Source organism: Corythoichthys intestinalis, chromosome 2 (assembly GCF_030265065.1).
Source record: "Corythoichthys intestinalis isolate RoL2023-P3 chromosome 2, ASM3026506v1, whole genome shotgun sequence".
Taxonomy (NCBI): Eukaryota; Metazoa; Chordata; class Actinopteri; order Syngnathiformes; family Syngnathidae; genus Corythoichthys; species Corythoichthys intestinalis.
Window position 1 is genome coordinate 19,854,023 of NC_080396.1, and position 12,907 is coordinate 19,866,929.

Below are 12,907 nucleotides of genomic sequence, written 5' to 3' on the forward strand. Positions count from 1 at the left end.
CCAATCAGCGTCGAGGTGACGAACGCGACGTTAGTGATTGGCCAGTTTGAAATCACCGCCAACAAAAAAATCAACTAATTCAGTTCCATCTCTCTGTTAGGGCTGTGAGCTGCGTCTCTTTTCGAAGACGGTAAGTTTTTAGGTTTTTTTGTAATATTCTTTTAACAATTCTAAGTCTTGTGGGACCAGTAACGACCCCCTAAAAGTTAATAAATCGATAAGCGACGATAGTTTCTTTATCAAGTGACTCAATCTTGAAGAAAAGTTTTCCGAGTGCAACCCTCAGTTGAACATGGACGGTTACCTGCTCATGCTGACTCGTCCAACAATCGTTTGCTGAGGGCAGATAAAAATTGGCATTTTGTTACCCATATAGGTCGTTTATTCGGTGAGCATTGCCCATTTACGCATCGTTGAAATGGCAGAAGCATTCCCTGGTGACCCTGAAAAAAGGTATGAGTTCGACGCGCCTTCGCACGTCGACTTCAATCAATTGGACAACGAGACATGTGACAATACATGGTTCGGTAAGTATAAAACTTGCTTGTACGATACTGTATTGTTTTACAAACAGTAAACCGTGTTGGTTTTTACTGATAATTTATTGAATATGGGTTACGTCCTTGGTGAGCTGGAGTTGCTCTCTGTTGTGGCTTGACGCAAAAAAGACGTGGCGTTTTTCATATTTTGGACCCTCACTTTGGTCTTGTCTTGTTGTATTGTAAATATGACCGTGGCATTTTGGTTTACATCATATCTTTGGTGTGTTAAAAATGTATCACTCAAAGCACTGTTGTCAAACTCAAGGCCTGAGGGTAATGTCTTAAATTTGTGCTGCAACGGTTTTGTAGATATTATGCTTTTGCTTTTAATGCTTTTAATTTTTAGTGATTAAGTCACACAGCTAGGCATGTGCCGGTATGATATTCTGACGGTATGGTAACCTTAAGCCAAAATTTCACTGTGCTGCCATTACAGCTCCTAAAACGTGTTACTTCTAAATGCAGTATCTGGGTTTAAAAAGAGAAAAGGAGGGGGGAAAATGTTTTCCCCTTAAACGGGATTTTTATTTTTGAAACACATTAGCAAATTGGAACATGAGTATAATGTTAAAATAAAAGAAAAAAAGAACAAAATATTCCAAACAAAAGTAAAATAAATGCAGTCCTTTAGGTGAGCCTAAAGCCACAGCTCAACATTATTTCCGTCAGAACAAAAATAATTGAATTATTTTCCATAAAAAGCACGACTCGTATCATGTTTACATTATACACTAGGGCTGCAGCTATCGAATATTTTAGTAATCGAGTAATCGACTGAAAATTATATCGATTAATCGAGTAATCGGATAAAACAAATATATTTTTAGGTGAAGAGCAATTATGGATATACATGAGAAAACAAGACATTTTATCATTTTCAGTCAATCAATGTCTTTATTTTTGATGTATATTGTTGAAAACAACAATTGCATCTCAGATGTAACTAGAATTTTAAAAAAATGACTAATTCACTGCTTTCACTCAAAAAACCTTTAGATCTTATTTTAAAAAAGATATATATATAAACACACCTGAAAATGCCTTTACGCTTGATAACACACATCACTTAAAAGTTAGGATTTTTTCCCACGTTTTTCAATTAAATTTCTATTTGTGTCAAGCCATTTTTAAGTTCTAGTTAAGTTTTAAGTTAGCCTAAACTATAAGTCCTGATAGGATTTTGAGTTTTTGCACTGTTCAAAATAAATGTATGATACAGGCTGGATTGGAGCACATTAGGGACTAGTGCTACTTGGTGTTTCATCCAGCAATGACTACTGAGCTAAAATTGATAGTTAGCATTATTGAGTTTTTATTTGACACCCTCATCACTCCACAACGCTATGTTATGTTATAGCCTGTATGTAAGACATGTTAGCCACGCATCGAAAGCGGTCTTAATTAATTGAAACCTAGCCCTCCGCAGTGCTAACGTAAGGTGAGCTAGTAGGACAGTAACGTTAATCTTATACAGTATATTAGCGTTTAGCGCTCTTTATTAGCGCTTAGCGCTCTACTGCTTTAAGATGGCGGCTCTTTGCTAACGCTGCCCAGACGCGGCCTAGTCTGTCATTGCGCATCTAGTTCAACATACATGTGATCTCTATGAGACTCACTGGACGCTACCTGCAACTAACGTAGCATGAGCGGGCTAGTATTTAGCAACGTCGGCGTCGTTTGTAGCGGTTGTCGGCTGCAGTAAGTTTGTTTTTTTTTTTTTTTTTTTTTTTTTTTTTTTTTTTTGCTTCTTCCTCTACGCACGTGACATCAGCGCGTTGTCCCGCATTAAAAGTAGTCCGAGCAAAACGTGATGCTTAGAGCTGTCAAAATAAACGATCACTCGAGGTGAATAAAATTACTCTGATCAGTTTTTAAACTCGAGTTACTCGAGTTGCTCGAGTATTCGTTTCAGCTCTATTATACACACAGTCTTTCTCAACACAGATAGTTGCCAGAGAGAAAAAAAACACATTTTACCACCGCTAGACACACTAAACACTAGAGGTGTGCAAAATTTCCGATTCTTAGATTATTCGCGATTTGGCCGTGGAAGATTCGAGAACGATTCACAAACATCCAAATTCCGATTATCGAAATATGCCAAGTAAAGCGGAAGTACAACACACTCAGCGCGCCGCGCGGTCTTTAGGGCGCAACGAGGAAGAACGCAGCGAGAGTAGCTAAACATCATGCTTCTCATTACCCGGCCCCTCGGTTAATGCCAATGCTCAACTCACGGCTCTAGCTCAACTCATGCCACGAGATAAAAAAACACAACAACATACCTGACTGTTGCCGAAAAGCTGCTACAAAGTACGTCATCCACATAATGTAATGGTAGATATCATTTATATAGGACTAGAAACAACATTGATTCGGTAGCGTGCGCAGCACATCTACAAAAAGCTAGATGCGGCCGTTAGTAAATGGCCGCCATCTTAAAGCAGTACACTTCCCCGCAAGGCTGTTGTAGCGAACCTTCCAAGCAAACCTAATTAACTTTTTATCTAAAATACTCCTAAATCGGTAAAATATTGACTTGAATCTATCTTTAAAATAGTTTTAAAACTTTCACATGTCGAAAGTAGACAAAAGGGAAATTATGGAATAACGGGAGCAATTTTAACAACTTTAACAGTTGATTCACAACATTAAATTAATTGAATGTAGTTTAAAGCTGCTGTTACAGAATGGGGACTGGAGTTTTTTTATTTACTGTTATTTTTGTATATTTGTTTACTGCTATATGTTAACTTGATACTGAAAAAGTAGTTTGGTTTAGCCCGAGAGGATTTTTGAACAATTTTGGAACTAATGTACAAAACATTTAATTTAAATAAAAAAAATTTTTTTAAAAAAAGGGAGGGGGGTGCATCAATAATCGTTTTATAATCGAATCGGAGCCTCTGAATCGTAATCGAATCGTTAGGTGCCCAAAGATTCCCAGCTCTACTAAACACGCTGGAGTTAACTCTCGTAGCTGGTGGGAAACATTTATGACAATGTTTGCTAACCTTTAATTTTGTATAAATGCGAAATCATATTGGCGCTATTGCATCGTCGGCAGCCACCCATGTTTTACATGTCAGTTGGCCCTCCTCCTCTAAGCCGCGGCCATCTACAGTGGGGCAAATAAGTATTTAGTCAACCACTTATTGTGCAAGTTCTCCCACTTGAAAATACTACAGAGGCCTGTAATTGTCAACATGGGTAAACCTCAACCATGACAGACAATGTGGGGGGAACCCAGAAAATCGCATTGTTTTTTAAATAATTTATTTGCAAATCATGGTGGAAAATAAGTATTTGCTCAATACCAAAAGTTCATCTCAATACTTTGTTATGTACCCTTTGTTGGCAATAATGGAAGCCAAACGTTTTCTGTATTTCTTCACAAGCTTTTCACACACTGTTGCTGGTATTTTGGCCCATTCCTCCATTCAAAGCTCCTCTAGAGCAGTGATGTTTTGGGGCTGTCGTTTGGCAACACGGACTTTCAACTCCCTCCACAAATTTTCTATGGGTTTGAGATCTGGAGACTGGCTAGGCCACTCCAGGACCATGAAATACTTCTTACGAAGCCACCCCTTTGTTGCCCTGGCTGTGTGTTTGGGATCATTGTCATGGTGAAAGACCCAGCCACATCTCATCTTCATTGCCCTTGCTGATGGAAGGAGATTTTCACTCAAAATCTCTCGATACATGGCCCCATTCATTTTTTCCTTTACACAGATCAGTCGTCCTGGTCCCTTTGCAGAAAAACAGCCCCAAAGCATGATGTGTCCATCCCCATGCTTCACAGTGGGTATGGTGTTCTTCGAATGCAATTCGGTATTCTTTCTCCTCCAAACACGAGAACCTGTGTTTCTACCAAAAAGTTCTATTTTGGTTTCATCTGACCATAACACATTCTCCCAGTCCTCTTCTGGATCATCCAAATGCTCTCTAGCGAACCGCAGACGGGCCTGAACGTGTACTGGCTTCAGCAGGGGGACATGTCTGGCAGTGCAGGATTTGAGTCCCTGGCGGCGCATTGTGTTACTGATTGTAGCCTTTGTTACTGTGGTCCCAGCTCTTTGTAGGTCATTCACTAGGTCCCCCCGTGTGGTTCTAGGATTTTTGCTCACCGTTCTTGTTATCATTTTGACGCCACGGGTTGAGATCTTGCATGGAGCCCCAGATCGAGAGAAATTATCAGTGGTCTTGTATGTCTTCCATTTTCTAATAATTGCTCCCACAGTTGATTTCTGTACACCAAGCGTTTTACCTATTGCAGATTCAGTCTTCCCAGCCTGGTGCAGGTCTACAATTTTGTCTCTGGTGTCCTTCGACTGCTCTTTGGTCTTGGCTATAGTGGAGTTTGGAGTGTGACTGACTGAGTTGTGGACAGGTGTCTTTTATACCGATAATGAGTTAAAACAGGTGCCATTAATACAGGTAACGAGTGGAGCCTCGTTAGAAGTTAGACCTCTTTGACAGCGAGAAATCTTGCTTGTTTGTAGGTGACCGAATACTTATTTTCCACTCTAATTAGGAAATAAATTCTTTAAAAATCAAACAATGTGATTTTCTGTTGTTTTTCTTTTCCCCCACATTTTGTCTCTCATGGTTGAGGTTTACCCATGTTGATAATTACAGGCCTCTGTAATCTTTTCAAGTAGAAGTTCCACAATTGGTGGTTGACTAAATACTTATTTGCCCCACTGTATATACATTTGTTATTTTGTTTAGAAGTATATTTAGCAGTTATTTTGTGGGAATATGTGTTTGGACAATTTGTGAAGAGTATTGTGTAAAAAAAAAAAAAAAAAAACATTTTTTTAAGCAAGCGGACTCTTGCTTTGCAAGTTAGGCAATTGTCCTTTTGTTGTGCTTGCATCCTTATTTATTTGTTATATCGTTTGAGGCTAAGCCCCAGTAATTCAATTTATTTGTAAATGCATTTATTGGTCTTGTGAAATGAAAGTGTGATTCTGCATTGTTTGAAGAAACTCATGAATTTTATTTTGTATTCGCATTTAATGCTCTTTTGAAAGTCATTTTAGCAAGCCGAAATCAATAGTATTGCAAGGATGAACACATTTATTTGTTTTATATATCTTAAAATTTAGTCTGCAGCACAGTAAACGTTCTTAATCCGATTACTTGATTATTCGAATTAATTGCTCGATGAATCGATTACCTAAATAATCAATAGCTGCAGCCCTAGTGATTATACATTTGCAGTATTAGGGTTTACAGTCATAATGGCCATCAGAGGGGAAGCTACGGATAACTACCATGTGGCCCGTGACACAAATGAGTTTGACGCATCTTGTTTGGCAGAGAGAGGGAGTTTAATCTTAAATTGTTTAATATTGATCTGTTTTTGTAGATCGACGGGCCATTGTTGATCAAGCACTCGAAACTCCCAAACGGCTAGCCACCGAGGGCCCAACGAGGATCGTAAAAGAAGCGGGTTAGTTATGTTTTTGTTGCATGTTGATTATATATATAAGTAATTGATGTATTCCTGCTATTTTATTTGGTTTCGACTGCTGCTAAAAACTGTTTTATAAAAGAATACATGCATAACCCTTGTTGGCACTTATCAAAAAATTATGAAAATATTAAGGACTGTCAACCCTGTCAAATCATTTAAGACCTTTTATTTTCTCTTAGAGGGATTTTAATCTTCTACTGGTTAATATTGGACTATTTTTGCAGCTCAGCATGCCATTGATCCTCAACAGCCAGTCACTGTGGGTCCAATAAGGGTTTTAAAAGAGGCCGGTTAGTTTGATTGTGTTGTTGTTGTTGTTGCATGCAAATTTATGTAGTCTAATGTACTGAACTGCCTGTGTGATTTTCAGTTTCTACTGCAGCTGACTCCAAAGAAGCTTCTGACAGTGGTGCAAGACCAAAAATAAGCAGCGATCAACCACGCAGGTCAGGATGCATACATTTGCATTTGCTGTGGTTTAGTAATTAGTACAATGCTTTTATTGCACGGCCAATTCCTCTATTTGCCACCTTTATTTCCTCGTGGCCTCCACACCACCTCAGCCAGTTGCCGTTTGTTACGTGCCAAAGACTGCTCGCGAAGGGCGTAACATAAAACAAGCCACACAAATGTACGAGTGGACACAAATTTATTTACACACAATCAAACTCGCAATGAATATGTACAGAATGCCGACGAAGCGTGACTTCAGGGTAAGCCCAGGCCAAAACAACAAACAAAAGGAACTACACTTAAACCCCACCCACTAGCTAAACCATGATCATGTAAAAGGAACAAAGAAAAGACAGCTTCTAACCTAACTTCCGACTCTATACAAAACAGGAGAAAACGGGTTGAACAGAAATGGCGACTTACCCTTACTTGCTTCAGTGCTCTTATTTACAGTGGTGAACAAAAACGATCCAATAATGAATAAACACAAAAGACCTCACCGAAAAAGCGGGAGTGTATCAGACTCGCGAGCAAATGCAAACGAGAGTGAATGGCAAGCAAATAGCTGGCGAGGAGGACCGCGGCAGAGTACTGTCCAATGCGACCTCTTAGAGCGTTGTCAGCGGCAGGTTTAAGAAGCTTGGCGCCTTTTTCCGTGGCCAATCAGCGGCGTTGACGTCGTCGGTCCGTCCTGCGTCGATCAGCTGTCGTCACAGTAGGAGGGGAAGCAGCCAGCTGGTGGAGGCGACGATCAGCTGACTGGAAGAATCTCAGAAAATTAACTATTAAACGGCCAGGGCCGTCACACCGTTTAATCCGGCTGGGAGCCACTTCGCTTGGCTTTACTAGTTTTTGTGAGAACGGAAACGTTTTTTTGTTGTTGTTGTTGTTGTGACTACAGTTCCACACATACAGTACGCACATCAAGATATCATTTACCTTAGCAATTGGAGGTATGTGAGCCGTTTTTCAAGTTTGGCAATCTTAAAGAAAGCACATTTATTAAGATTTCCTCGGCCATGACAGGTGCCTCTGTCCACCAAACAGCATGCTGCCATCACTCCATTTCAAATGGATTGACCGCCTCTCAATGAGGTCAGATATGTGCATGTTACTGACTCCTATTTTTTCTTTCAGAGTTTCAAAGCGTTTGGCGCAAAGTCGTTATCGCCCATATTCCAAAAAGTCCAACAAGTAAGTATTAGTAACACTTTTTTCGAATATTGTCCCATGCTTTTATAGTATGTAACGGTCATAATTTTCTAATAGTGCCAAGGAGACAAGCGAATATGTCAAAAATGAAGAGGACCAGAATTCTGATGGAGAACCTCAGTTGACTTCATTAAAGGGCTTCCATCAAGAACCCTCCAAAACGGTAACTACTGTAGTTGATGTAAAATATATAATTCCTAATCTTTGTTAAAAAATAATAAATTGACACAAATTTGGGATCTATTTCGTTAGACATGTGTGCCAGAAGGTGGCAGTGTTACCAAACCTGGGAAGCGTTTGCAAAGCAAAAAGAAGACTGCAATCGAAGACACATATCTGCCAGTGGCCCAACATATAATGCAGTTACAGAAGCGAACTCCTCAACGCTTCCATAAGCTGAGTCTGCAGGAAAGAGCCAAAGGTTAGGTTGTATTTTTAGTGGATTCATGAGACACAAGAACCTCACCTGCGCCCTTTAAAATGGGTTTTAACAGGACCGCCCAAAGGAAAATCCCAACGACTGAGACTGACTCGGCCTCAATCACCAAAGTTTGCTACAAGATTGAGAAGCAGAGCTCCTGTGGTTAAGAGCAGTGCTCAAATAGAAGCTGAAGAGGAAGTGGCGCGCAACAAGTAAGATCAGAATAAATTGTTTGAATGTCCTCTCCAACACTAGGTACGCTTTGACCTATGATAATGGAGAAAATAATTTTATACCCATACAAAATGACACTGCTTAGAGACGTAGCCATTTGTGCGGTCATTTAAACATTGACTTGGAACAAAAGCATGTACTGAATTTCATAATGGGTAATGAAATCATTAGGAATGACAGGTAAGCCTGTCGCGATTTGCATTAAGTAAATTAATCACACGATAAATAAAATATAAGGTCACAATTTTCCGGCTGCAATTTATTGCTGCATATGTGCGCTTGTGTGCACATGTGCATGTTAAAACGTTGATGGGAACTATAGGATACTTGCATCCAATGACTAAAATAGATAAAATGTCAGGTGGCCTTTTTTTTTAAGTGATCCTCGATCTTTAAGACCAGTAATTCCTAAAAGATAAATGTTAGTATGAGTTATATTAATTTGATATTAAAACCCCTCTTAATGTTTTCGTTTTATTGAAGTTTGTAAAATTATTTTAAGTGATCAGTCGCCATTCTTGTCATGTCGCAGTGCGTGACGTCACCGGGCCAGTTGCCGAACTTTCAGCGTGTCACTCTTAGCTACCACAACATGTCGTCGGTTCTGCCATTCCAATTTGAACCAGATCGGAAAAGTGAAGAGCAGGACAGCACTGTCAGTCGTTCACAAGATGAGCAGCAAAGGAAAAATGAGAGCAGGAAATACAGTACCTGTTAACACAAGAGTTGGGGGAAAAACTGGTGATGTACTCGCGGCAAATGCGTCTCAATGACAATGGAGCTAGAGAGTGTATGCTGTTGAGAAATCCGGTTCATGTTAGCAGATCCTCAAGGTAAGCTTTGCGTTTTTAAAACTTATCCCAGTATAATTATGTAGATTTTTAGCATCCAGGGCTGTCGTGTGCTTTACATACAGTACAGGCCAAAAGTCTGAACACACCTTGTCATTCATGCATTTTTATTTTCATGACTATTGACATTATAAACTCTCACTGAAGGTAATAAAACTATGAATGCACAAGTGTGATTGTCAGGATCGGAGTCATGTCGTGGCTGTCCTCATTAAATTCGTCATCTGACGGGAATAAATCCTGGAATCGAGTGTAATCCATGTCCTGTACATTGTAACACGTGGTAGGTGGGATATGTGAATAAAATTACCAAAAGGGGGAGAAGCTTCCACTTAGGCTCATTTATTCACCAAAAAAAAAAAAAATTCCACCTTGACACTCGTCACTAGGGAGCTCAGCGGTAGGCACACACGTGTTCCCAGACTAACTCCACCATAAAAGTAAGGGCAATGTCAGAGTCACTGTCATCACTGTAGCGTGCCATAGTGCTTTAATTATTTGGTATGATTTGGGGAAAACTCCCACGAAGAATAGTCAACAAAAAAGATAACAATAGTAATCCAAATCCGCGTTGTTTTTTTTTTCACTCACTCGAAGATCCAGGAAGTAGACCGATCCCATGGCAACGTTGCAGCCACGATCAGGCCGTCAAATCCACAAATAGACTGATCCGAAAAGCCGCTGTTGGACCGTCGAATTCAGAAAATAGACAAATGCGAAACCAGTATTGTAGCTGCAGTGGGACCGTCGGATCCAGAAAATAGACGGATCCCTTACTTGGTGGGTAGGATACGTGCATACAGGGACAAAAAAGGGGAGAAGCTTCCACTTAAGCACATTTATTCACAAAAAAAAAATAATAATTCCACCTTGACCACTCGCGTCACTCCCCTTGTTTCAATTTGACTGGAAATTGCATCCAAAAGCAGCACATCGTGGCATTTAATTTCACGAGTTTAGGCAGCAATATGCAATTGTTGCATATGCCACACATTTGGAAACATCCCATTTACGTCATCACTGCGAGCCCGCAAAACATCCTATCGGTCAAAATGTGTAGTAAATATTATAAAATATTGCCATTGATTTAACATTTTATGTGTTTCTATCAACATATTTTAGTACAAGAGAAAAATTGTGTTTATTAGAGCCTACATGTATTTAAGGTAGAGGATCACTTTAACACCCCAATTTTTTAAACGGGATTCTTTTTTGCTTCAAAGCGCTTGATAAATGTGTTGTCTTTTAAGATCGTGGTTATTCGACTCAGCCTGAAATGTTTATATATGACGATGCAAATTAGATTCAGGGTAATATTTTAGCTGAAAATTTAGATTGGAACCAAAATGAAGCATTCTGAAAAGTTGGGAGTAAAACTACTGTGACAAAACGTACATCCGATGACAAATACTATTTCACTCTTTATAGAAAAATAAAAACGTAGAAGACTGCAAACAATAGATGAGTAAAATTTAGAAAACTATACAGTGGTACCTCCACATACAGAATTTTCAGGCTAAGACATGTCTCAAAGGGGAAAATATTGCCTCTTGTTAAAGAAATTTGTGAATTCGAAAGGCAAAACACAGGCAAAAAAATCTCACCTTTCTGCAAAATTCGCCGTTTTGAAGTCAAAGGGTGAATTGTGTAGATCCGAGGAGACCATTTTTAAAGGGGGAAGAGGGATCGGGAGATTATTATTTTTTTTTTTTAAATGTCAGACGCTTGGTATGCAAGTGGGGAAAGTGGCACGAAGCCGAAAAAGCGCACCAGTGGCCAAAACATTGACTTATTTCAACGAAACAAAGGAGGGTACACTGTTGTGTCTTGTCTTCAATGCCAAGCTTGGCTGCACGTCGGCCGTGACTGAACACCTAAAGCGACCCAGTCCATCTAACTACCGTAATTGTCGGACTATAGGCCGCTACTTTTTTCCTTCATTTTGAATCCTGCGGCTTATAGTCCAGTGCGGCTTATTTGTTGATTTATTTCGGTTAAAATGGAACACTTTATTTGACAGCGGTGTCATAAGACTGTCATAACACCATCATAATTATGACATGACACTGTCATGGGCATTAATGAATGCTTATGTCATTAATTGTCATCTGGGAAATGATGTCAGTAACTCCATTTATGTCCAGCTTGAATTTTTACATCCAAAAGTGAGATAATTTGCCAGATAACACTAAATGACATCTGTTATAAGCATTCATAAATGTCATTGTCTAATGACAGTCTTATGGTGCCAATAATGAAACAACTGGAACAGTAAATGAAGAAATAATTACCCCAGAACATGAATTTTGATAGTTATTTGCATCTGTCATGCTGCAGTGCATGCTAGGAGGCATGTTGGACAACAACAGTGTTGACGGCAGGTGGTAGCAGAGGTTGACTGTCTCGCCCAAGGGAGCAGTGATGACCAAATAAAGCTTCTTGAAGCAATGCAGCTTTGCAACCAAGTGGTTCAAAGCTTCATGGGGGTTTATTTGGTCTTATGAAAGTCGTTTGATGTTGCTGTCAAATGAAGTATTACTGGTTAATATCTTTTGGTGTTAATATCCCATAATACAGTGAGGACTGGTGGGGCTTATCTATGAACAAATGCCGTTTTCATGCCAATTTTTGTGGGTGGCGGCTAGAGCTGGGCGGTAAACCGAAAATTTACCGTCACCGAAATTCTTCACGATGACCGACGTAATTTTGACCATGTCGGTAAATTCGGTAAATTAATAAAACAAGAAAATAGTCTTTTCATCCCGCTTTGACTCTGTGTTGTTCGTCTATGCTCATTCCCCTTTAAGAAAGCAGTGAATGTACTTACGTAGGGAGTCACGTGATCATCAGGAAGCCAATCAAACAGAAGCCCGGTAAGCTAACGCTAGCAGCTAATGCTACAAGCAAAACGTGATGGAGTGTGGCTTAAGGGAGGTTCGCCAAACTTTCACCCGACATTTAATAGACTCTTGGTGGCATCCAGACGGGCTTTCACCAGCTGTCCTCCCTTGTTCTCACAATTTCCGGAGATGGTGCTTTCAGTACTTTCTACCGGTAGCCAGGCCACAGGCTAACGCTAGCCGCTAACGCTAGCGGCCGCTAGCGGCTAACGCTACAAATGAACGTGATGGAGTCGGATAGCGGCTCTTACCTTGTCGAAACGGCTGAATTTAATGAGTGGATTGGGGATGGACTGCATCTAGCAATTACTATGTCGCGTTATTTTGTATCTGACTGTGTGTGATTTCTCTGATAGCTTTTGTGATGGTAAAGCATTCAGCATAGCACAAATGGCCCCAGCTATTTTTCTGTATGTGTTTAATTCTGTGTCATTATTGCTATCATAAAATCTTAAGTGTTTCATTTGCAGAAGATCAATATAGCTTTAATGTGTGTCTGTCTGTCTGTCTGTTTGGGGGTTCATGTATGTGTGCATTTATTAAAAAATGCACTGGGGGGGGAGACCCTGAAACCATAAAGTAAACACTTGTATTGAATAATTATGTCACAGCAGCCATTAACAATAAATTGTCTTTTTGAAGTGTACTGTTCGAGCTGCAAGTCATTTGTGTTACAATGACATGTTTGCACAGGCATATCGATTTTGACAATGTACATTGTTCAAGCCATACACTCTGTTATAAATGCTCGTACTTGAATTCTTATTGTTTACAATTCATTTGTATAAACCTAATGTCTAGACTGCATGTAC

General features: G+C 39.7%; 1 protein-coding gene across 1 annotated transcript in view; it reads left to right on the top strand.

Annotated features, from left to right (window-relative positions):
- The window catches only part of tpx2 (TPX2 microtubule nucleation factor), a 29,463-nt gene continuing 16,556 nt past the window's right edge, over nucleotides 1-12,907 (top strand). The window contains exons 1-9 of the mRNA XM_057860154.1: nucleotides 1-130; nucleotides 377-527; nucleotides 5,917-6,000; nucleotides 6,249-6,314; nucleotides 6,395-6,470; nucleotides 7,615-7,671; nucleotides 7,747-7,852; nucleotides 7,942-8,110; nucleotides 8,184-8,322. Coding sequence (XP_057716137.1) covers nucleotides 419-527; nucleotides 5,917-6,000; nucleotides 6,249-6,314; nucleotides 6,395-6,470; nucleotides 7,615-7,671; nucleotides 7,747-7,852; nucleotides 7,942-8,110; nucleotides 8,184-8,322 — 806 coding nt within the window. The 5' untranslated portion in view covers nucleotides 1-130; nucleotides 377-418. The remainder of the gene's footprint in view (nucleotides 131-376; nucleotides 528-5,916; nucleotides 6,001-6,248; nucleotides 6,315-6,394; nucleotides 6,471-7,614; nucleotides 7,672-7,746; nucleotides 7,853-7,941; nucleotides 8,111-8,183; nucleotides 8,323-12,907) is intronic.